At 37.7% G+C, this 26,699-nt stretch overlaps 1 protein-coding gene across 2 annotated transcripts in view; it reads right to left on the minus strand.

Moving 5' to 3' along the window:
- Window positions 1-26,699, minus strand: part of USP3 (ubiquitin specific peptidase 3) — a 93,454-nt gene that overhangs the window by 45,577 nt on the left and 21,178 nt on the right. For both annotated transcript variants that reach the window (XM_053670000.1, XM_053669999.1), the window contains exons 2-3: window positions 12,868-12,928; window positions 8,940-9,071 (exon numbers count right to left, since the gene is read on the minus strand). In XM_053670000.1, coding sequence (XP_053525975.1) covers window positions 8,940-9,071; window positions 12,868-12,928 — 193 coding nt within the window. The remainder of the gene's footprint in view (window positions 1-8,939; window positions 9,072-12,867; window positions 12,929-26,699) is intronic.

A 26,699-nucleotide genomic window follows, 5' to 3' on the forward strand; every position in this document is an offset into this window, starting at 1 on the left:
TGCCGCCTTGCTGCATGTCCTCTCCACCCAGCTGCCCGTCTCTGCCCCTGCTACCAGTCTGGATGAAATGTTTCTTCTTTAACTACTTGGTTGTTAGACTTCCATACAGTTTGATTTTCTGGCAGCTCTGGTTATTTTTTGTTTTTAAATTTGTTGTTGTCCTTCTTTTAGTTGTGCGAAGAGGCAAAGTATATCTATCTACACCTCTATCTTGGCCGGAAGTTAAACAGACTTGAATTTTAATTTTTTTACCAAATTGTAATTAATATAAAATATTTTGTTAAAGTTTTTTTATTTCCTTCTACACTTTTTCTATTCACATATAAACAAAATTCGAATCAATTTCTATGGTCAGTTTTCATAAACATTCTTTAGAAACACAGTATTTAGGTACAAGGTTATTTATAATAATATTATTTTAAATCTAAAAAAATCTGAATAATATAAACATCAACAATAGGAAGATGGTTAACCAAATTATTTTACATTAACATAAAATTTTACTTAACTGAAGCAATATAAGATATTTTTCTATTAAACATAACTTTACGGTTTTGGTGAAAATAGAGTAGTTCACTTTTATTACATCACATGTATCACAATGATGTGACGGGCGCATGTCATTTCTCGTATTATACTCGTACATAAACAAATCAGCAGTCTAGTTTGTGTTAACAGAATATTCAGTTAAAATTATTTTTCTAAGCAACAATGCGGCACAGTAATGTGTTTATGTGAATATTTTATGCAGACAGCCTGAGTGACAGTGATATTTATGTAAATCACAATTGGTAGTAAACGTGAAATACTATTTTAACTATAACAAATTATTTTCCTAGCTTAAAAATTAAGAATGAAAAATTTTAACTTTCAAATGAAGGCACAGTAATGAGGCAGAATTAAATGCAGAAGGTTTGTCACAAATTTTACAAAAGTGGCAAGTATGATTTGCTATAGCAGAGTGAAATAAATCAGCTGTGTAAAAACAAGTTTTAAGATTAAAAACAATATTAAGAATCATTCAGCAATTGTATATTAATTTAATCAGAAGTTGCCTATTAACAGACAAAAATAATCATTGAAACTAGTCACAGTCAATGACACCAAAGTGAAATATACAACACTTTTTTAATGATTATTGAAGGATCTGAGCTTGTAACTTTGGCCACGTATAAAGTGGCTGGAATTCTGTGACAGGACAAAGAAAAACATTTTTGGATGGAAAGATAAAAAAATAAATTATTTCAGTTAAGGTAATTATGTTTAAAAATTTGAGGAAAAATTTATAAAGAATAATCTACAAAAGACGAAAGATCTACAATTGACTCACCAAGCAACTGCCAATAAATAAAAGACCTTCTAACAATACTAAAGATCAATCAACTCAACATCTGAAAAACTGTCAGTACTTTTATTTTTAGCTGTAGATGAGTTTTATAAGACAGGAGACACTGGCCACTTAATACTTTGGGTGTGTCTTGACTCAAATGACTCCAAATTTACAAAGAAATGTCTTTGTCCATTTGCAAACCTTAGAAATCATCAGTCTCAGGTTGTACCTATTTTTAAACCTTTTACATCTGTTGCTTTTAGCTAGATAGGCAGAAGTTTTCTATCAAGACAGACAATGGGCCAGATATGTGAGATCAAAATCTGGACTTACTAGAACTATTTCCCTTATTATATTTGTTCTCTGCATGATAACATAATGAAAATATTTGTGCTCTGAGGTAGACTGTATCACGGATGCAGTTACTAAAACTGTTCAGTATATATGTGCAAATGCCATGAATCAACGCCAGTTTATAGAACTGCTAAAAGAAATAGAAGATAATGAATTTAATGACTGCATGTTTTTTGCCAATGTTTATTACTTGAGTCATAGAAGAGTTTTATAAAGATTTACTGTATTGCTAACTCTATCTAATTCAAGATTTTCTTGAAATAAAAGAAACACTTGGCAATATTCAAAGAGAACACAATCACAGTAGAATTTCCCCTGCTTCCTCCCTGCCTCTCCTTCTCCCTCTAAAAAAAGCAATGAAAAAAAATGTCCTCGGGCTAGGATTAAAAAATAAAAATAAAAAAATTCTAATTTTAGAAACACTTGTTTCCTTTCCTCCTGTTTTTGCCCTCCATTAGATATATCTCTTCTAATGCTAAAAGGCAAAACACTAGTCTATCAAGAAGAAATCTTCTAATTATTTTCTTCAAGCTCCTAATCAAGTTAAAAAATAAACCTCAAAACTGAGCATCTGCCAACCCCAATATATGTATACATGTTTATATTAATAAAATACATATACAAGTAAATCTAAATGTGTACAGTATAAAAAGTTTTAGAAGTTGTAGCTCAGTGGATTGAGCGAGGGCCTGCGAACCAGACAATCGTGGTTCGATTCCCAGTCAGGGCACATGCCTGGGTTGCACACCAGTTCCCTGCAGGCCAGTTCCCAGCAGGGGATGCATGAAAGGAAACCATACATTGATGCTTCTCTCCCTCTCTCCTTCCCTTCCCGTCTAAAGATAAATAAATAAAATATTTATTAAAAAAAAAGTTTTAGAAGTTGAACAAGAGTTGAAGTAAAATATTTTAAGATGTCTTGCTATTCATACTAAACTAATATCTCAAAGTATAGTAAACATATAGGGTGAGGTCTGACATTAAGGATAAGGAATATCATTCATGTTTCATATAGCCCTTTAAACCTTTTGTCCAACTTATCAGATCTGATTAGTCTGTGTTTTTATTAGATAGCCCATATTTTTACTTTATCATGTTTTGAGGATTAGAATAGAAAAATCTGTCAGCTCTCCTTTTTCTTGTTCACCAGTATTTGCATCTTTAGTATTATCAATGTCTTACAGGATTAAATTTTTTTTTAAATGTGTGTCCATTTAAGGAGGGGTGATTTGAAAAAATTAAGTAAATGTATAGAACTAGGCAGACCAAAAATGTAATACCCTGCAGAACGCTGAAAGTGAGTCAGAATGAGGACACCACACCTGAACCTGGTCCCAGGTATTCTGTGCGCAGTTTATGGCCCACAACCACCTAATCTACAGGCCATTGGCACAAGTATATTAAACATTTGCTAAAGCTTTTTTTTAAACCCTCCTTTTTAAAATGATTTTTAGAGAGAAGGGTAAGGGTGGGGGGAGGACAGAGAGAGAGAGAGACATCAACATGAGAGAGAAACAGCAATGGGTCTCCTATATATGCCCTGACCAGAGATTGAACCCACAACCTAGGCTTGTGCCCTAGTGGGGATGGGAACTGCAACCTTTTTGTGTACAGGAGGTTGCTCCAAATAATTGAGCAGCCTGGCCAGGGATAGAGCTTTTTTTTTTTAAAACATAAGAAGTTGTAATAAAGTTCTGATACTTTCTTCCCATACCTTCCAGTGCATTATCTTAGAGATGACTGCACTGAAAACTAGATTGTCTAGCACACAGCAGGTTCTCGGCGAGTGTTTGTTTATGGAATAAAACACATGACTATTCTAATTTTTTTCTAGATGTTCACATTACATTTGAGGATTATCATGTAAATCACACGGTCTCAAGTAAAAGTTCCGAAGGTAAAAATTCTGTGGGAAAAGGACTGTTTATATTAAGTTTTCTTCACAAAGATTTATATTTTTGCTTTGTATCTTTAATACATTTATTCCTAGATATAGTTCACAGTTTTTTTCATTACATGGAATGTTTGTTTATTTGTTTGGTCACTTCCAGTTTTGACTGATGACTGCTAATGAAGAGAAAGCTATTAGTTTTTGTATGTTTATCATATGTCACCATTTCAAAATTTCTTATTAATTCTAGTTGTTGGTTTTTACTAACCACCCCCACCTGGGGTTTTCTTGGCATTCTATTATGTAATTTGAAAACAAGTAATTTTTTCTTTTTCCAACATTTCTGCCAATTATTTCATTTACTGTCTTATTTCAGTGGCTATAACTGCTAAAACAATGTTTAATTATATATAGTAGCGATCATGGAATTGATGATAGGAAGTATTTGTCTTGTTTCTGATTTAAATGAAAACAGCTTTAGTATTTCACCAACTAGTATATGTTTGCTTTCATTTGGGGGGGAAAGTATCACATTTTAATAGTTCCCTTTTATTCCAATGTTAGTTTTTTAAAATCAGAAATGGTTTATTTATAAATGTATTTTTGCTTTAATGGTACAATAATCTGAGGTTTCCTTTAATAATGAATATGTTGGCAGACTTCAGGTATAATTAACTCAGTAATTATATAATTTTTGATCCATCTCACTGGGTTAGATTTTCTTTGAGTTATAATTATTTGCAACTGTTTTAATTAGTGAAATTGACTTATTTTCATTTTGGAGTTTATTTCAGATTTCTGTCTTAAGGTTTTGAAAGTTTCATAACATTAATATACTCAATGTTAAATTTTAATAGTTTGAGACTGTACTGTCCAACATAATAGCTATCAGCCACATATGGCAATGTAACTTATAATATATTAATTAAAACAAAATAGAACATTAAATTCCTCAGCCCCCTGGCCACTTTTAATTGCTGAACTACCAACATGCTGCATGGCCCACACATCACACCCAGCACAGAAAAATCTCGTATCTCCTTCTCGGCCTTAAAATTCTATGATTTTTTTTCCATTCCTGTTATCAGTGCTATTGACACCACCCAAGACACAAGGTTCCACATCACATTCTTAAGGAACTAAGAAAATACTCCTAAACTAAACCTTTCTTCACCCTTCTTAAATGGAAGCAATCATCATACAAATGAACCTGACTTTTTTATGCAACAAGAAAGAAAAAAAGTCCTTTCATCTACTGGCTACAAAGCTATCTTTATATAGGAAGTAGTGTATAATACAAAACAAAAACAAAAAACAACTATTATGCAAGAAATACCCTCAAAAAAGGGACAATGGCAGACCCATCATTAAGTTTTAAAGTCTTTTTCATTCCCTGGCATAATATTTTGTTATCTAAAGGCAAATTTGACCTCTAGTTTTATTACAAATAACAGATGTAGCTATGGGGGAAAAAAAAAACCTAAGCTGATATTCCAGTAACTTCATCTATTTCAAGTCAAGAAAACTTAAAACTCAAAAGAATTCTTCTAGAAAGCAAGCTTATTTTTAAATTCTCCTTTTTACATTGTGGTGTATTGCTATCAAATAAGCCAATTTTAGAAAATCAGAAGAATACCTGCAGAGAATACCCATAACATTTGTTAAAAACAGAAAATACCAGCTTTTGTTTTCAGACCACCTCTCCTAAAAGGTTTTTGTAAACTTCAAAATACTGTTTTTAAATAAACAAAATTCTTCCTATTCTCTAATCTGTATACCACTGCAAACTTGTTTGCAAATAGTTTCTAAAGACAGTCAACAGAAAAAATTTGCCCCTTTTTATTTTTAATCACAACTGCCTTTGAAAATGTTTTAATATCAATTTAAGCCTGTAGTTAAGAGCTTTATTTTTATTAGTTTTGATTAAAACTAGTACTGTTATAGGTGTTCAAAATGTGAAATAAAAGTCTTTTTTCTAGACAAATGAATTGACCTACATTTCATAATATTTCTTTGTTAGAACTTCTTTAAAATATTATCTTGCCAGGAGGGAAAATTCTAGTAATTTAGTTTTAATATTCCTTTCACATTTCTGCATTCTCAGGAATTCAGATATTGTTGTGTTAAAGATCAAAGCTGACAAGACTATGTCAGATGTCAAAAATTATTTGTTCAGTATTTTAAATCTATTAACTCAGAATGTCTATCTACTGTTTCTGTTTGATCCAATAATGTATACCATATGCAAGTCCACTTGTATTGACTAAAGGAGACAAATTAGGGTGGAAGGAAAACAAATATTACTTAAACAACAAAACTGAACACTGGCCCTTGTGTGAAAATCTTGGTTAAGATATTTATCGTTACCGCAAGCTTCATTTACCTTCAGCTCAGTTAATGTGACTTACCTCCTAAAGGAGTGGGTTTATGTCACATCAAAATTATTCCTTTTGGTGTTTCCTTCCCTCTTTTGAAATTTTATGTTGTTCCATTTGGTTACTATGTGCTTCTTCCAGACGCCCTGTTTATATCAGAAATAAAGGGAGCTGCTCTGCAAGGGTCTCCCTCTTGGGAGGTAAATGAAGGTAACTCACATGTGCCTAATTTAGGTTTTCCTGGGGAAAGATGTTCTGTGGCCCAAGATGATCAGAGGATGCAGTATTACAGATTTGGTATAACCTGGCCCATTTTGGGGAGACTGTTAACAGAATTCAATCTTTCTAATACATATTGCCTACTCTGTACCAGACTCTGAGTACTGTGGAAGAGACGAAGATATGACACACGGTTCCTGCAACCCCAAGGACATTTACAAATACCTAACATGCAGCAGGAAATTACAAGTATCCCAAGAACTATGAGTTTGGGAGAGATTACTACATCCAGCTACATTTGGAGCTGGGGGTGGGGGAGGGTCAGCTCAGTAATAATTTCATAAAGGACATGCACAGATAGGACAGGGCAGGGATTCTTGGAAAGGATAGAGAACCTGTGAGCCTCAGAGCATGTTTCACTTCTTCAGAGCACAGAGCAGATGGGAAAGGTTTAATATCAGCTAAAGTTAAAGTACTGTGATTACCAGCAAAATAATTAATAATCAAATAGTTAAGCCCAGTACAGCTGTATTTTACCTCTAAAGCAAATCATTCAGTCTAACCCCAAGAAATTTATGTACAAACAAAACTTATAAACAGAAGTGAAATTACTAAAACGTGCTGGAAAATCACAGAGAGAGAGAGAGAGAGACAGAAAATCATTCCCCAGCAAGGTGTGGGGAAAATGTTCATTCAAACTCCAGCTTCATCAGTTCACAGCTATCACGGAGTCCTTTTAGGCTGCCAGTATAATGCTACAGGGTGAATCCCTGGCATTTTGTCCTAAAACCCACAAATGAGATAGTAATGTGACCAGCTGCAGCTCCCCTCCTGCATTTCAGAAGCTCTGGGTGTCCACACACTTGCATCTCTGTACAACTTCACACAAAAGACTGGCAATTGGCCAAGAAGCCTCCGCCATGGTGTATATTCCCCAGGGTTCAAAAGCCGCCATTTAATTCCAATTCAGCCATGAAATGACATGTACTTTAGCACACTATACCCATGTAAGACAAATTAAATTCAAATTCTATTTAATAAAGGTATTCCTTCAAAATGCAATATATAAAGACATTAAAGTATATAATTATATAATTATATATCTTAAAGAGACCTATCATCATAACTCCACTCTATTAACATATTTCAAAAATAATTCTTAAAATTTTCTCAGATTACTACTTCCTTATAATCTCACCAAAAGGAAGAAAACCCTTAAGACGCAGATTTAACATATTTCTTAACTTCTCCATTAAGCATTTCATGCACATTGCTAAATATCAAGATGAACAAATATTTTAAAATCTGGTACATGGAAGCTGATACGACCTTCCAACAATGAATGTGAGATAGATACTCCAAGAATGATCTGTTTTTCTGCTGTCTTAATACCTTACAGAAACACATGGTTCTGAAAATTAGATAGTTATATCATTCTAACATGTAAATTTCCTGAGGGAAAGGAAGAAAACTAATGAAAACAATTTAACAGCTTGTCTAATGCTTACCTTTTGCAGAAAGGAGTGTTTTACAAAAGCAAGTAACAATAAGCTGAGCGCTAGCCCTTGGTGAAAATCTTAGGAAGGTTTTCACCTTCATCTACCTCCAGCTTCTCTCTTCCAGATCTGGACACATTCCACACAAAGGACCACTGATGTGTTAATGATCTGAATGGCTAAACCTTAAGATGTTTTATTCAACAGCCACAATTTAATAATGCTAAACCTGTCAAAAGTTAAAAGACTTAGGAAGCCAACCGACATTTTTTTCTTCCTTTTGATGAACACCTTTCTACAATACAATTATCAACTAAAGATGATATAGAAAGGATTAGCACACAACTTCAGTAGGAAGTACGAATCGAACACAATATTTGAACTTTAAATCCTCCTCCCTGCCTAGTACTGCCTTTATGTGACAGGTAAGAGCTCTATAGCAAAAACAAACAAAAAACAAAGAAACAAACCCTCCAAAGAAATCCTTTAAATGGCCTTTTATCTCTTCAATGTCAAAAACCTCTTGAATTGAATGAATTGATTAAAACAGTAAAGAATTACTCATCATAATTTACTGGTCAAGGAAAATGTGCTGCACATCAAAGTTAAAACTGCAAAATAGACTGACTCTCTGAGCATATCAAATGGATACGGATTGTTACACATCACTGTAACCTAAATAACCTAGACCTAAATAGTCATAAAAGTAGGTACTCGACTTTACTGTCATTTATATGAAACAGACATATATATTGTGTTACAAAGAGAATGGGGCCTCCAATCTCCTCCTAAAGGATGTGACATTTAAAAAAAGAGCCACACACGAAATTTCTGACATTTATTTACAAGGAGTAGAAGAACAGAACTGTGCTGAGAGAAGGGGGACTGTCCTAAGAATATGTAACAAAATGTTAACTTGTACAGTGGAAACAGGTTTTTATTATATTCTTCCATTAAAAACAAAACAAGAAAAAAGGAATTACAATAAACGACAACAAAGCAATAGATACTCTTCATTTTCCTGACGCGTACTGGGATGGACAACGAGTTGGGTGGGGAAGAAGAGGAGACCTAGACGCTGAAAGGAACAATGCAAAGTAAAATCTTAACGACTAGGACAGGCATTCCCCGGGGCTCCAGCCCCCGCGAACCCTAGCAGAACTAAAAGGAGCAACTGGCTTAGAGATTGGGGAGAGAGGGGAACAGGGAAAATGAGAAAACACGTGCACACTCATAGTAAGGAATATTATTTCCAGGAAAATATTAATACTTACCAGTATGTACTGTAGCTACTACAATCCATACACACTGTGTGCTGAGCTTTATCTTGTTTTTCTGATTTCTTATGGTTGGTTAAGGGTACTTGTGCATCTTCATAATGTTTTTTTGCATGGCCGTTCACATACCTTACAAAAACCAAATGAAAATATATTTTAATCTAAATATTGCTTTGAAAGTAGCAGGAGATGATAATATTGTAAAATTAAATGGTAAACAAATCAAAATGAGGAAGAATTCCTCCTTTTAAGAACACACAATCATTTAGTAATTTATTAAACTGAGTATTTAAAATATGCTCCTTTTCTTGCAAATATGACAGTCAACCCTTAATTACATTATGCACAAGACTAGGGGCAAGCAAGGAAAAAATCCCCTATGCAAACCAGTTTCAATACTACTAATATTATCATTTATCCACTCTTTCATTAATGCTTTTGCTGTAGCTATTTTTTTTTTAAGCTTTTGCTCAGACTGCTACCCCCCAACTCAGGTTGTTATCAAAGACGAGCCCTGTAAACCAAATCCTTCAACCACTTCCCAGAGGGCCACAGGCTCTGCTTGGGTGTCTGCTTAATATAACAGAGAGTCAGATATGGAAACAGGATAATCTTCCATCTGTTTCTTGTCAATATGGCTTCAGATCTTTTATTCGAACACCTGGACAACCAGCTCCGCTCATATGGAAACGCATTTGTTTAGAAACAATCTAAACAAAACACAAATCGTCTTAGGCTTATATAAACTGTTATTTCTCTACCTGGACAAGATAATCAAAGGTTGACTATAGTCATAAAAATTTTGTAACACTTTCCAACTCAGACTTAATAAATCATTGTATTTCAGAAAACAGAAATATTTTGAAATAAGTGAGCCTATGCACATAGTATGCACCCAAATCCATCCACCTTTCACCCACATACTGTACAACGTTGTAACTAACCGCAACTGTGAAGACCCTTATAAAACAAAACCCCTATTTCCTAAAAATCAGCCAATTCGTATAAGGCAATGCCAACTTGAAAACTCTTAACAGTCAAAACAAATGTTGGTTAAATGGCACCAAAATAAACATGCTCTGAGTGTTAAAGTGACATCCCTGTCGCGAGGCACCCTAACTGCACCAGGGGCGACACTTACCTTGGGGAAAGGAAGACAGCCATGCTAAGCAGGGAGGGCCCACATCAAGCCCAGCCTTTCTACCCCACAAAGTGGGAAGGGACAGAGGCACCACTGACTTAACTCAGAATATGATCGCATTGTTTTTCCGTTTTCTCACTGAAGTGAAACATAGCCAACGCTTGGGTATACAGGGGTCCTTTGTCCACAAAGGTGAAGGATTTTAAAAACAAAATAGTGGTTAATGGTAAAAAAACTAGACGGCCTGGGTTCAAAGGTAGGCTTTGCCATATGCTGGCCATGTGAGCTTGGGTCAGTCACTTAACATCTTTATACCTATGTTTTTCATTGTAAAATGGAGATAATAGTACTCATATCTCATAAACTGTTAGGTGACTAAATTAAGTAATCCATGACTCGGAATACATGATATTCTATACATGAATAAATAAATATTAGCAATTATTTTGTCTGTATTGTACTTTATATGCTTAACCACTTTTATTCAGAATCCATATGGCTTAATTGCTTAGTAAGTGGTCATATTAAGCACATACTTGGAGATGACGCACTACATAGGCCAAAAACACCCAATGTTTAGTTAAAAGGGCAAACTCCAAGGCATAATATAGGTTTAACAACTAACCAACTCAACTTCCTATGCTTCATATGTACTTATTCTGTGCCATGAAAAGGAATGGTAATATTTATAATGAGGTGTACCCCTGGGATCAAAGAAAAAGCGACACTGAGCAACATAAAGGCCTTACTACTTTCAAATCTTTAAAAACTGATTATGTGTACATAGTACACAAAGTTGATTTCGCCACTACACTGCAGTCTCCATGTATATAGATGTTTAAGTGGTTACTGTAAATGGCAGTGATAAAGACGTGCATTACTGCCAGGATCAGGGTTAGCAATATTTTGGATAATACTCAAATTCATCAGTTAGAAGCTAACAGTTTTGTATAAAAATGGCTAACATAAAAATAATTATTTTCTTCAACTAGTTTTGTATTTTAACTAGAAAATTTGGTCTAAAAAGGAAAAAAGTGTCGATATATGTCACACTTTTCTAACAACTATCACAAATATTTTATAAATAATTTACATGGGATGGTATTATGAAGACCAACAGAATATATAACTCAAATATGCTACTAATAAACTGTTCCCTAGTTGAAAGAATATTCAACTTAAGACTTCCCTATAGACAAGTGGTCTAAAATTACTAAAAAATCAGAATCCTTGGCAATCAACACCCAGGATTACATAATAAAAGAAAATTAACCAATCGGCCACGTAAAATGAAGATCCAAAGGCAGGCTACTCCAATTATCTGTTCAATCTACTTAATCATATTTTTTCTGTAACTATGTCAAATGCCTAAATTTCAGACTGCTTGCAATTGGAAACAGACTACCTGCACAGTCTAGAGAAATTTCCATTTATTTTTCCAAACCCTGATTAAAGAACTGTCGCTTGCCTTCAAGCGCAGTAACCCCTCCAGTTTTCGAGTTCATCGGGTCTTTCTGTTGGCATACGGCCTTCAAGACTCAGGTTGCAGAGCACTAGGAGACAGCAGGAACACAGCACTATATAAATTTTGTTGTGTTATAATTCTCACCTCTCAAACTCTAGGAGAGGAATCTGTCTCTTCAAGTGAAGAATTTAAGTGCTTCTATTTTTCTTCTTTAAAAAAAAAATGTTATCTGTATATTTTCAGGTTTCCCAAATCCTAGAGATTTCAAAACTACAACAGCCAAAATTAAGAAAGATATTCAGTTAACAATTTCCAAAGGTACTCTTAAGTGTACATGGAAAAAAATTCGAGTTCAAAATGTAGAAAATCAAAAGTTAACTGAATAAAGATGCTCTCTTCATGCAATGAGGGTTTAAAAGTAACAAGAGGGAAACGGTCCTGATGAATACAGATTTCACCTTGTGTGACTTCGTGTGATTTTCCAAGCCCTGCTGTGAAGCTATTATTAACTGTGAAACAAATTTAAAGTGGGGTTTCTAAACTAAAAGAGCAATAGATATAAATTTGTTACTGTCAGGCTAAATGAACACACAGGCTGACATTTATTTGAGTTTGTGTCAAAAGAAAAGAGTTACTAAAGTATTTCAGTAACATGGTTTCAAAACCAAGAACTGGGAGGAAATGCTCAGGCTTGAACCGGGATGGGGTGGGAGGCGGGGGGTAGGGATGGGAAGTTACGTTCCTGGAAAGCAAGACTGTTTTAATGGAACTGTGAAACATCTGGTACATCTTAGCAATGAATTATGAACTTCACAGTGAGGGCATTTTCAAAGGAATTCCTTTACCTGTAAATATTTTAGTGTTTTGCTTTGTCTTCAGAAGATGGTGTGATACGTGGAATCTGAATCAAAAGTCAGTAAAGGTGGAGAGGGAGTAGGTAGTAGTTAAAATAAGACTGGCCATGTACTGATTATTGTTGAAGCTGGGTGATTAAAATATGGGGTTCAAATATACTATCTCTCTACTTTTGTGTATACTTAAATTTACCCTAATCAAAGGTTTAAAAAACAACCATAAGGTAAGCTTTTATTTAAATATTTCAAAGTTCCCATATTTCATCATTTCAATCAAATACTACTAGAGTTAGATGACCTTGATCATCAAATGAACTCTTCTGAGCACCAGTACAAAGGCTTCTCCCCTCCACCTGCCGCAGACTGAGCAACAGTGCTAAGCAAATTCAAATCAATGAACCTTTAACATAAAGCTTAAAGGCAAAGTGAAAAATGGACGGAGAGAAGTGCAGTAATGTCACCTACCTTCCACAGTGGACACTGGAACAAGTCAAACAGACCCAGGGGCTTTTGTTGGACCGGCACACTAATAAAAAGAAAAACATACAATGTACCAATTGTATCGGGGTAATTCCCAATTTCTCCCCTAACCTGGAATATCATACCCTATGATTAAGTTGTAAATTCCACGGCTGCTTAGGTAACTGAAAGCACAAATCCCTACTTTGTGAGAGCGCCCCCACAAAATGGCTGCCTGATTAACGTCAGGCTGAGAAGAATTTAAATGCACACACAACAGCTGCTCATTTTAACTGTTGACTCAACTCAAGTAGTTTAATTACAAGTTAAACACATATTCACTCTTTTCCTTTATTATTTATTCCTTTCACCAGTCTCCGACAAGTCGACAGTCTATTTTCTCACTAAAAACATTTCTAAGTCTAATATTTAATCACACGTCTCTGCCATGCAGATCATATACTGTTATGAATGACAACTCTCAGCTTATTCAGTGAGAGGCATAACTTAAGGATACAATTAGAGACACTAAGCCCAATTCTTCCCAAATTAATGTCTCAGTTGCACAAAATATAATTCTAAATAAGACAACTGCATTTAATTCTTGCTGAGAGTGTAATCAGAACATTAACTTTTAAGTTTAAGTATTATGGGGTGGAACAGGCAAAAAGTGGTATGAATACTTTTTCATACGCCTTTAACATTAATTACAATTCATCAAACATTAATTACAATTTTGCTTGCTGTTTATTATTCAACTTTTTAAAAAGCCCAATTAACATAACAATGATTTTCAAAAGGGAGGGAAGGGATATAAAAATCACCTGGAAAGCTTTTTCAAAACACCCATGTTCTACTTAGGCAGAGATACCTACTTTGGGGTGGGGGGAGGAGGACGAAGGACATGCATTTTGAGAAAAGCAGCTTCCAGATGACTCCCTAATGCACCCCCTTGAGAACCACTAGTTAGCCTCCTAGGGGCATGGGAGGGGCAGTACAGCACAAGCACACACTCAGGATCATAGTACGTCCACTGCCTGGCACATACTATGTGCTCGATGAACATCTATTGCAAGATGTTTTAAATTTCTTAGTTTAAGATACCACGCTCTTCCAAAATCTTGTCCCTACTTTATTGCTCTTGCCTTATCATATGTTACAACAGGCCTTTCTCACTGTTAAGAAAAATTAGACTTCCGCCAAGATGGAGGCATAGGTGGATATCCGTGCCTTCTCACACAACCAAGTTTAGAGACAACTAAATATTAGCAACAGAAAACATAGCCAGAACACGGAAAATTGAACTTTTTGGAAGTCCGTTAACAACAAATTCTTCAGCCTGACCAGTAAGGGGCGAAATCAGCAGCTGGTGAAGCGGGATTGCACAGGAGGTCTCGGTCAGCCGGACTCAGGCGCAGAATCCAGACTCACGGAATCCAGGCGCAGGGTTGGACCTAGTAAGCAACGGAGCGAGCCACCAGCTGAGCGACCGCGGGGGAGACAGCGGGGGAGCGGTGCTGCGTGTTGACTGTGGTCGCGCATTTGTGCGCGGGCGGACAGGCGAGGGAGCGGGTGGTTGGACCGGGGCCGGCAGGTCCCCGCGGCAAGCGGCAGTGGAGGGCGCAGCCATTTCCCCGCTCTGACCCCACCTCCACATACAGCGTCATAACCCAGCGACTCTGAGTGGCCCAGCCCAGGTGAACCACCTAAGACGCTAATCCTCACCCAGCTGTGAGAAACAGCAGAGGGGGCCGCCATTTCCCCGCTCTGACCACGCCCCCACATACAGCGTCACAACCCAGCAACCTGGGAGTCCAAGGCACCGCTTCTCACACTTAAAGGGCCAGAACAGACCAAAAATGTCCCAAGATCTCAAAGCTCCAGAGCCCATAGATCTAAGTGATGAAGAAATAGCAAAACTCTCAGACGCACAGTTTAAAACACTGGTCATCAGGATCCTCACAGAACTGGTTGATTATACCGACAAATTAGACAAATATATGAAGGCGAAACTAACTGAAATGAATGGAATTGCACAGGACACCAATAGCAATGAAAAGGAAACTGGGACTCAAATCAATGGAGTAGACCAGAAGAAAGCAAATAATGGCCAAACAGAAAAGAGTCAAGAAGCAAGAATTCAAAGAAATGAGGAGAGGCTTAGGAACCTCCAGGACATCTTTAAACGCTCCAACATCCGAATTATAGGGGTACCAGAAGGGGGAAAGGCACAGCCACCAGTGGAAAACTTTTTTGAACAAATAATAAAGGAGAATTTCCCCAAGATGGCAAAGGAAATAGACTTCCAAGAAATCCAGGAAGCTCAGAGAGTACCAAAGAAGTTGGACCCAAGAAGGAACACACCAAGGCACATCATAATTACATTAGCCAAGATTAAAATGAAGGAGAGAATCCTAGAAGCAGCAAGAGCTAAGGGGACAGTCACCTACAAAGGAGTCCCCATCAGACTGTCAGCAGATTTCTCAAAAGAGACCTTACAGGCAAGAAGGGGCTGGAAAGAGGTATTCCAAGTCATGAAATCCAAAGACCTACAACCAAGATTACTCTATCCAGCAAAACTTTCATTTAGAATGGAAGGACAGATAAGGTGCTTCTCAGATAAGATCAAATTCAAGGAGTTCATCATCACCAAGCCCTTATTATATGAAATGTTAAAGGGACTTATCTAAGAAAAAGAAGTTAAAGAAACATGAACAGTGAAAGGACAACAAACTCACAGTTATTAACAACCACACCTAAAACGAAAGCAAACTAAAAGGACAGCTAGATCAGGAGTGGAAACATAGAAATGAAGATCACATGGAGTAAGGTTAGCAACAGGGGAGTGGGAGGAGGAGAAGGGGGGAGAAGGTACAGCAAATAAGTAGCATAGACAGCAGATAGAAAATAGATGGGGGGCAAGAATAGCATGGGAAATATAGAATCTAAAGGACTTGAGACACATGGTCATAAACTAAAGGGGGGTAATGGTGGGGATGGGGGGTAGGGTGGAGGGGAATGAAGGGGGGAATAGAACAACTGTAACAGCATAATCAATAAAAAAATTTTTTAAAAAAAAGATTTACAATAAAGCCATAGTATCAAAAAAAGAAAAAAAAAAGAAAAATTAACCAAAACTGGGAATCAGGTGAATCAAGAACTGTAAACCCTTTGAGTGTGTAATAAAATATTTTAATATATTTTATTGATTATGCTATTACAGTTGCCCCATTTTTTCTCTATTCCCCTCCACCCAGTACCACCCCCCACCTTAGTTCATGGCCATGGATCGTACATGTAAGTTCTTCGGCTTCTACATATCCCATACTATTCCTAACCTCTTCCTGTCTATTTTGTGTCTACCATTTATGCTTCTTATTCCCTGTACTTTTCCCCCATTCTCCCCCGCTTGTCACTGATAATCCTCCATGTGATCTCCATTTCTGTGATTCTGTTCCTGTTCTAGTTGTTTGCTTAGTTAATTTTTTGTGGGGTTTTTTTTTGTTCATTTGTTGGTAGTTGTGAGTTTGTTGTCATTTTACTGTTCATATTCTTGATCTTCTTCTTTTTCTTAGATAAGTCCCTTTAATATTTTATATAATAAGGACTTAGTGATGATAAACTCTTTTAACCTGACCTTATCTGGGAAACACTGTATCTGCCCTTCCATGCTAAATGATTAATGAAACATTTTTAATAGGTCCTCCCAAAGATTTTTCATTATATAGCACCACTGTTTGACCTGCTGTTTACTATTGATTAGGACTCAAGTGAAGGTCAATTGTAGATTTTTATTTGGTAGAGATCATTTCTGTACAGCAGAATCCAAAGGTTTTACTATCTTGCAGTACATTAACCAATTTTGCAGCTAGTTTAGCAATTTACTTCAATGTTCTTTCTTTAGACTACATACACTCAATTCCTCAAATGTCCTTGGAATCAGTTTTATGTTCCTGCCATCTCCCTAATAATGAATTAAATAAATACATGGCATACGGTCATTCCTTACTGGCCTGGGAGGGAGGAGTGGGCAAGGAAGAATGAAAGGGCACAGTGCCACACTGATGGAGGGACGCTCCCTCTCCAGCCAGCACGGGGCTCTAACTATTTTTGAATATGAAAGCTGTGAGGGTAAAACCCGCTTCCAGGCGGCCACGGCCCTCCCTTTCTCCAGTGAACTCACACATTTACACGAACTGCCAGGGCCCTCCGCAGGCGAGCGGGCGTTAGACTCGGCAGGTCCAATTCTGTCACATAGTCCATGTGAACTCCATGATAGAAAGGCTAGAAAGAGCATCTGCCAAACGGCTCACAATTGTTTCTGCAGGTACGTGAGAGGGGAGACTTGGGCTTTTCATTTGTACACCCCTGTGGTACTTGATTTATATCGACAAGAAGATGATGTTTTTATAGTTTGGAAAGAGAGTCTTAAAAAGTATACTTTTAAAAGAAAAGTAAGTTAGAAAATAACCTACTTCATGAAACAGGTATTCATGGTCTCAGATATAATTTGGAGAATTGAAAAACTACAAATATTATAGTTTTCTTCCTACAGCAAATCTTTCTTTTTCTCTCTCAGTAAATAATAACACACTTACTGAAACTCAATCTGGGGGGGAAAGCTGTAATAACTGATATAATAGTAAGTTCAGGCCCACATTTTTAACTATCTAAAGTTTTTTTAATATGAAAGATTTTTTTCTTATTTTAAGTGAAGGAAAAAAATCTACAGCAAAATCATTATTACTTTGCTGTGTTCCCCACTGAGTGTTCCTTCCCCACTCCCACTGCTGTAAACATACACAGTACACGAAATGTTACAGTCTAATTGTTCCACTATCAGTATACTGAATGCATTTCCTTCATGTTATTGAATTTAGAACAGTGTATTCTAAATCTAGCCTTATGCCCTGGCTGGTGTAGCTCAGTGGATTGAGCGCGGGCCTGTGAACCAGAGTCTTGCGGTTCGATTCCCAGTCAGGGCACATGCCTGGGTTGCAGGCCGGGTCCCCACTGGGGAACACATGAGAGGCAACCACACATTGATATTTCTTTCCCACTCTTTCTCCTTCCCTTCCCCTGTCTCTAAAAATAAATAAATATTTTAAATAAGTCTAGCCTTATACTATCTCAATTACCTCATCAAGTTTTATTAATTTTTAAATTTTTCAAGTTTTAAAAAAGGTATGCTAAGGCTGAAGGAGGAAGGAATGAGGAGTAACTGCTAATCAGTATGGAGCTCATTTTGGGGTGATGAAAACATCTTAAGCCCTGGCTGGTGTAGCTCAGTGGACGGGCCTGCAAACCAAAGGGTCACCAGTTCAATTCCCAGTCAGGACACATGCCTGGGTTGTGGGCCAGGTCCCCGGTTGGGGGTGTGTGAGAGGCAACCACACACTGATATTTCTCTCCCTCTTTCTTCTTCCTTTCCCCTTTCTCTAAAAATAAATAAATAAAATCTTAAAAAATAAATCTTAAAAAACATCTTGAAACTAGATAGAGGTAGTGGTTATAGATTTACTGAAGAGTCACTGAATTGTTCACTTTCAAAAGGTTAATTTTATCTTATGTGAATCATAGCTCACGTAAGTAGATAAATAAATGAATAGGTACTTAAGACAGGCATAAGGAGAGACAATAAAATGGAATACTAACTTTCAAAAATAGTGGAAGCAAGTGACTGTACCTCTTAATAAATCTCAAAAAGACATCCCATTCCGATTTCAGATACTCAATTTCTCCCATCATGAGTATTTACAATAAGAGAGTAAAGACAACAGATGACAGGACAGTTGGTCTTGGCTGTTGAAAGGACAGTACTCTCTGAAGACTTAATACTTTCACACTGGAAAAACAGCTGAAGGTTAGGAAGCTACTGGCAGAGAGAACAGGATATGATGAGGTGTTCCAGAGCCATTCATTGCATTGCTTTGGATGTTCACTCTGTCTATACATTCCTTACCAGATTAGGAACCTTTAATGTGCTCAAGAAAATTATAAAATAGAATAAAAAATACTGGCTTTATATTAAACACATTTTAATTATTATGAATACAGATTATCTGTATATTTATCATTTATATCTGTAAAAGAAAGTCATTTCTTTTCACCACCTTAACAGGAAATATTTTAAAAGACAGTCTCAATTTATAGACAGATAAGTTCAAAAGTTTATCTGTAGAATTAACCCATTCCCATGGAACAGTATTAGAGGCTTCCAGGCTCTTCTATAAAGCTCTAAATAAGCCATAAAATCATAAAATAACTGAAATTTTTATAAATATATAGAGAGTAAAATCATAGTCACTAAAATATTTTAAACTATAAATATACTATCTGTTCAGCACAACATAAAAATATTAAACTGAAGATTTTTATTTTTTAAATCTTAAATGCTAATACTCGAGAGAAAGAGAGTAAAACAGATATTAAGTCATAGAAGTTCAAAAAGGTACATCTGAGAATTTATAAGGGCTCTTTTTATTACACCTAATTATCCTTCAAGGTCATGTCAAGGCAAAGAAGCTATGCAGTGTATTTCTCACACTATTACACTTGGCCACAGCAAGGTCATTGGATCTCATAAATGGAGTCTTATCTTCTTTCAAACTCAGAGTACAAAATTTAGTTACAGTTATTCTGTCCTCAAGCAATCTCTCTCACGGCTTAGATTCTTCCAACCCCAAGTTCAGCATCTCTTCTCTCAGTCTCTGGGTATCTGAGCCCGAAGGTTCGTACTAACTAGGCTCCCTCCACTGTTCTCCCTCAGCTGTGGCTGTACAACCTTCCTCTGGCCCAGTTCTCACCTCAGCCACAAGCTCTGAAAGTTGGCAGCAAGGGAAGTAGAGAATCGTGATCCTCTCCTGAGCTAGGGCCATTCTCAAGGTAGAAGCTGTTAACACATGCTGGGCGGGGGAGAGGGGTGGAGGAGCCCACACCTCTAAAATCTGCTCATACCTAGGTCTTCTTCTTAAAGCACCCCCATAAGTTTAACCCTCCTGGGAAACAGGACATGAGACTTGATGGGGCACAGAGGCAAAGGGAAGGCATCCAAGTGATCTACGGACCAAAGTGGTTTCCCCCCACTAGACCTATGAAAGGAAATTGAGGTATCCTTCGTCAAGAGATAATGAAGAGCAGAAACAAGGGGGTTCTATGCTTAAAGGGGCCTGTTTACACAAGAATGTTTTCAGGTTGTGTTCAGGAGACAAGGAGTTGGTTCATCAGACAAAATGGCATCTGCACCAATTATGACATTCTTTCCACATAACCACTGACCTTCAATACCCTTGTATTTACTACACAGAACCTAATAATATGGAGCACATTTGATATTCAAGGACAATCAACAATTCTCCTGGAATTCTAAAAAATTTTTATAAAACATCATGCACTGATGCTTATAGAACAACACAGTTACTGTCTCTATACACAAAACAGTTCAAGCTCACAGCACTAACGGGTGAGCCATTTATAGTGCATCCATTATGCAACAGTTGCTGCAGCTGGGAGAGAAGCCCTTTACCTTCTGAAGAATTCAGAAGGTGAGGATCCGATGACCAGGATTCTAGTCCTGGCTCTTCCATTACTAACTACAGTACTGAGAACATCACTACTCCTCTGGGTCTATTTCATCGCTGTTAAATGAAGACTAGGTGATAAGCATGTCTCTTCTAGTTATAAAATTATTCCAAGAACATAAGGCAAAAATTAGATTAAACAATCCTGTCATCTTTCCCTACAGATAATGTTCTTCCAACTCCACTTTCCACCTAATGTACTATAATTTCTGAAACGGATGGTTTTCAGCTTTTCCCCCTGCCTCCTGCCACTCCTGAGAGGCAAACACATTCCCCCCGCCCTGCCCAGCGTTTACGGCAACTCAGTGCAGCACAGGGTGGGAAGGGCATGGAGTCCCTGTGCAAAACCACCACATGCAAACACGCTGCTACGACAGCATGCAGGATTTTCAAGTGCCACACTCTAAAAAACATCAACAACCCATAAGAATCCATAATATGAGTTTTTATTAAGTAAATACATTTTTATCTAGTTAATATCTATCTAGTATGTAGTATGTGCCAAGTATTAGTGCAACTACTTTATGAATATTCCTTCATTTAATCCTCTATAATCCAGTGAGGTGCATACTATTATTTGGTGTGTTTATGAGGCAAAGAGAAGTTATGTAACTTGCTAAGTTAGTGACTGAATTGGAACTCAAACTTATAGTGTTTGAAGTCATGGGCTCCTGCAAAAGAGTAAGTACAGAAGAGTAAGCCATTTTAGTTTTAAAAAGATTCCATTCCCTGTGTTTTTGTGTACATATTATACACCTTTATATAAATTTTTAAAAGCCTGGGAGAACCCTGGCTGGTGTGGCTCAGTGGCTTGAGCACCGGCCTGTGAATCAAAATGTCACTGGTTTGATGCCCAGCCAGGGCACAAACTGGGTTGCAGGCCAGGTCCCCAGTTTGGGGTGTGTGAGAGGCAACCAGTCCATGTATCTCTCACATGTTTCTCTCCCTCTCTTTCTCACTCCCATCCCCTCTAAAAGTAAATAAATAAAATCTTTTTTAAAAGAGTCTGGGAGGCTATCTAGTAACTATGAACGGTTATGTAAAAAGAAGGGGATGGAGGATTTAGAGGCACATGACCCTGTCTTCAACTACGCTTTAAATTTTTTCAGGAAGCATTACTTACTTCTTTTATACTAAAAAATAAATGTTAAATGCCTTGAACTTAAAGATTAACTGGTATTAAAGGAGTCTTAATGAAAAGAGCATATATTAAATTAAGCATGAGTGGTAAGTTAAACCAAAATCCAAGTTTACAACTCTGTGGGTTTATAAAAATTTGATTAATGAAAACAAAATTCTTGTAGCTGTTGTTTCAGAACACACAGACACACACACATGCGCCATAAGAGTATCAATAGTAAAAGTGTTTATTCTTCTTGAAATTGAGGATATGTCAGTATGACCAGAAGAATTCTAAATATTCCAGTACATATGAGTGGAAATATATTCCGGAACTAACCCATATATCCTCCAACTGATACATATTTTAGATGTATGTGTAAGAGCAAGGCATATAATCTTTTTTATACCATAAATATTCTTTGAACCATATGCTAAAAGTTCTGAAGCCTCTCCTATCTTCAACTTGAATCCTCTGAAATGAGTGGTGGGAGAAGCTGGTGAAGTCACATAAAGAGAGCAGGAACAGGGCCATATGCAGTCAGAAGAGAAGAAACCCAGCTACACTAAGCAACTGCCAAAGGTGCCAAAGCTCCCTGAGTGGAGCCAAGATCATTGTCTGTCGCCCCGCCCCCTGCCTGCCTTTAGGCTGGGAGTGGGCATTTGTTCCCAGGGAAGAGGAGAATGGGAGATATCTCTGAAAAACCAAGAGAAAGTGCCCAGGACCAATTCAGAGCTTGGGAGACTAAGCAGAGGTTTAAATATACAGGAGGAAGAGACCAAGCATGAGCACCAAATTCAAAGTGGTCGGAAGTAGAATTTTGGACTCTAGGCCAAGATCACAGAACCAAGAATTCACAACCACGGCAATTATGAAGCAAAGCTTATCTCAGCTGCCTGTCCCCTTTGCCCCAATGACAATCTTTTCCACCTTCCTCCTTTGGGCAGCTCCCCCTTGCCTCAGTCCCATTCTTATTCAAGACTAGCAATCAATTTTCCTGAATCAGTAGATAAGTAAATTGTTTTCTGGTAAAGTCACAGTTCAGTATTTCCCATAACCATTTTCTTTCTGTTTAATGGCCCTCTGATAAATTAAAGATGGCTCCATGTCCCCATTCCCTATATCCGGGCAGGCTCTGTAACTACCCTGACCAACTGAATGGCAAAGTGGCTCTGCATCAATTTGCAGGTCTAGACCTTAAGAACTGACAGCTTCCTCCTGCTGTTGCTTGGAAGCCAGCCACCATGTAAGAAGTCTGATCACCCTGAGACCAACACACTGTGAGAAGCCCAAATCTCGTGGAGAGACCTTGGAGACTATGGCACCACTGCTGAAGGTGGGGGAGACTGGAAAAGGGAGAGAGAGACAGGGACCAGGGAGCACGGAGGCTCCAGACGTGTGAACTGAGAAGCCATTGTGGACAAAGACGCTCCAGCCCCAGATACTCCAGCTGATGCAACACCAGCCAAATTCTTCCTGAATTCCTGACCCAGAGAATCACAAACAAAATATAATGGTTGTTTTAAGCCACTCAGATGTGGGATAGTTACTTATGCAGCAACAGATAACCAGAGTACCACCTGTAGGAGGGAGATCAGTGATACAGCATTAATCACTCACCCTTACCAAACTCCTCCAGAACGACTGACACTGTTGTTTAGAAGTGAGCATGGGAACCTTCAGGAGGTTCTAGCCCAAAGGAATCAAAACTATTTAAACACTATACCTATCCCCTCTGCAACAGAGGCAGTAAGTTTAAAGTCATAGCAGTCTGTTGTCAGTTAAGCTGCAATCATTCTTTGGCCTGCTTCTTTTTCTATCTCATCAATGTTTTAATTACACAAATCCAGATGTGCCATCACTACCATAAGATAACCTAATTCTTTCTTAGGTTACAAACATCACTCCTAATGTTGCCTCCATTATAAAAACAACCTTCAAAATCTCAAAAACACTTATCCTACAGCAACCCCAAATTCTGGATAAAATCCTTAAGAAGGTGTCACTGGCCCTACCGGGAATTCTTTTTCTCTTCATTAAAAGCCACACAGCCTTACCCTCCATTCCTGTGGCCTCTCTGGATTATGTTCTTTAAAAATCATTCTGGGAAACCTCAGATATTATTGAAGGCTGGATATGAAAAACCGACTCTGACTAAAAAGCTGAGAACATCTTACTCCACCTCTGTTTCCAAGTGTGTGTTAACCCTAAGCGCTCTGACACACTCCTCGGCAGCCTGACTCGATTCCCGTCGCACCCAGGAATGGCTGACCCCAGCCAGGCCTTTGAAGCTGGGACACAGAGTCCACATCCTGACCAGAATCCCGAGATCTCAGGAAAAACGCTTTTCTCTGAAAACTCCCAGCAAACTGTGGCCCGGAGGCCCCGAAGGAGGAGGTGGGCAAGGGGCACAGCGACTGGAACTCTGCTCCACATCATTTTGATTCAATCGGGCAGAGGCCTTGACCATTTGCCCTCCACCTCTAACCCTGCCACAAGAACGCCTTCCTTCTTTAATGCAAAAATGTACCAGACTGCCCTGGATGGGCAGCTCAGCTGACTGGGGTGTTGTCCCGAACACCGAAAGACTGTGTTCAGTCCCCAGTCAGGGCATACACCAAGGCTGCAGGCCGGATTCCAGGCTGGTGCGTGTACAGGAGGCAAGGGATCAGAGTTTCTCTCTCCCATCTCTGTCTCTCTCCCCCTCTCCCCCCCACCTGCCCACCCTCCCTCCCCCTTTCTCCTCCCTCTCCCCCCATCCCTCCCTCCCTTCCTTTCAAATCAGTAAAAGTGTGTCCTCCAGTGAAGATGTGTTTTAAATGTTAGAGGGCATGTGATGTAATGAAGCAAGTGAGCATGAGCTTCAGAACCAACGGTCTTAGTCTGCCTTCTAGCTTCCCCGTTCTTTTATTTTATAACCAAAGGGAGCTGTTCCAGAGCCTACTTCCTCATCTGTCAAATGGGACAAACAACACCTCTCCTCACACGGTGATGGTAAGGCTTTCACGAGACAAACAAAATAAAGTGCACAGCAAAGGGCTCAACAAGGAGAAAGCACCCAGTGATTGTCGGGGCCTTTCCCATGAAAACGTATTTTAAAAAATGAAATGGCTGTCGGAGGTTAATTCTGGTGACTGCTATTATATACAACACAGGTAACAAATGTCTGCATATATAATGACTACTAAATTCCAGAATTTTCCCCTTCGTTTATATCAATTAAAAGAAATTACAGCAGACAATTTCTTATCGCGGAAAAATTCCAAATATAAAAGTCACATTAAAGTCAGCAAAAATCCCTCAGAAACTTCTCCTATATCTGACCTAAAATTCAAGTATATTTAAAACATCAAATGAATAAAATACTCAGTTTTAATAAGCTTATTTCAAAACTGATGTAACTACCATAACCACTTTAATATCAGAATCATTAAATTTTATACATGCAATGTATAATACATACCTAAGAAAGCAAATGCATTTTAGAAGCACATTCTGAGAGATATACAAGATTTAGATACATTTAAGTACAGAAGCACTTTAAGTGGCAAACCAAACTGAAACATACCAAACAAACCCAGAGATATTCAGAACAGAAATTAAAATCCTGATTCACCAGTCTGATCAATCTAAATACAATTTAGGTATTCCAGTAACCAATACAATGGGGTTACAAGCCAAACCATTTAAAAATATTTCTTAATTTCTAACTTTTGTTTTAGCAAAGAAGTAAATAGGAAATGATTTCAAACATACTCAATTTAAAATGTAGTGATCAGCTTATTTTTAAGGTTTAAACTTCTACTCTAAATAATTCACTTCTTTATCTACCTTATTACCTGCCCCTCTCTAAGGGGCAACGTCCTTAGAGACTCCTGCTGAAACCATGCTCTAGCCTACTTTCTCAACCTTCTGCATGTTAGGACAGGCACAGAAAATAACATCTGCATGGCATATGCACATAAACTGAAGAGGCTTCTCAGGGCTAGAGGTGACCTGCTGGAAGCTCTAACCACCCGCAGGCTGAGGGATCATTATCTCAACAACCCACATGTAATCCATTCACTGCCCCTCTGATGGGAAGCCATGCTCGCCAACCTTTTACATGGTTACCTAGCAATACAAGAGGAAGTTTCCCTTCTACTCCAACAGCAGATTGTTGGAACAAAAGACTGGAAATCATCAACCACCTGAGAGGGACAGCAGCATTATCTGGGAATGTAAGATGCCTTTCCTCTGAGGATCTGCAGTCTACAACACTCCCTAATGCTCTGAGACCTATAAGAGAACATGGATGCCCAAATCTTTATTTCTATCCTATGTATAACTGTCTGTTCTACTGCCATTCTATAGCTCCAGGGTGCGTTGGGGGACAGCCAGTCAACAGCATGACATGGAGGAACCAGAAATGAATTAAATTAAAAGAGAAAAGTACTAGAAATAGATGGATCTGAGTACACAGGTGGTAAAACAGCATTGATGAATATGTACAAGCAACAGCCGACTGTTTAAAATGAACCTGGATCCAGAGCATATGATTAGCTACTGTTGATTAAAAATGTTTCCACGGCCACATCCAGGTCTCTGATTTCAATGCTCCCCAGACAAAAAAGTAATTGCAATAAAGTATTTCACTTTGAAGGCCTTGAATACATTTTTAAGGTCACAGTAATGGGGAGAGGGGAGTAGGCAGACAAATATCTTGAAGTAGTCTTATAAAATCACTTACATATTACTACTCACACAATTAAAAAGTTACAACTGTTCATCTTCCCTGAAGACACTTAAAATAGAAAAATGTATTTATGCAAGGCTACTAGCTGTATCCTTATTTATTTGCAAGTATAATATATTGGATTCAACCTCAATGCCCAGACACGGGAGAATGGCTGAATTCACTGTGACGCATCCACAAATGGGAGTACTATGAAATTACTCAAAATAATATAAGGAAAATTTCTATAAACATATACTATAAAGTGAAAGAAGCAAAGTCCAAAAGAGTACACTCAGTTTGCTACCTTTTGTGGGAGAAAATAAGAAAAGACCCTGTATCTGCTTTTTTTTTTTTACACAAAGAAATGCAAGAAGGAGAAGTCAGAATAACCGGTTATCTACAAGGCATGAGTGGGAATGAG

Source organism: Artibeus jamaicensis, unplaced genomic scaffold (genome assembly GCF_021234435.1).
Source record: "Artibeus jamaicensis isolate MK-2021 breed Jamaican fruit bat unplaced genomic scaffold, CSHL_Jam_final contig_548, whole genome shotgun sequence".
NCBI classification, from domain to species: domain Eukaryota; kingdom Metazoa; phylum Chordata; class Mammalia; order Chiroptera; family Phyllostomidae; genus Artibeus; species Artibeus jamaicensis.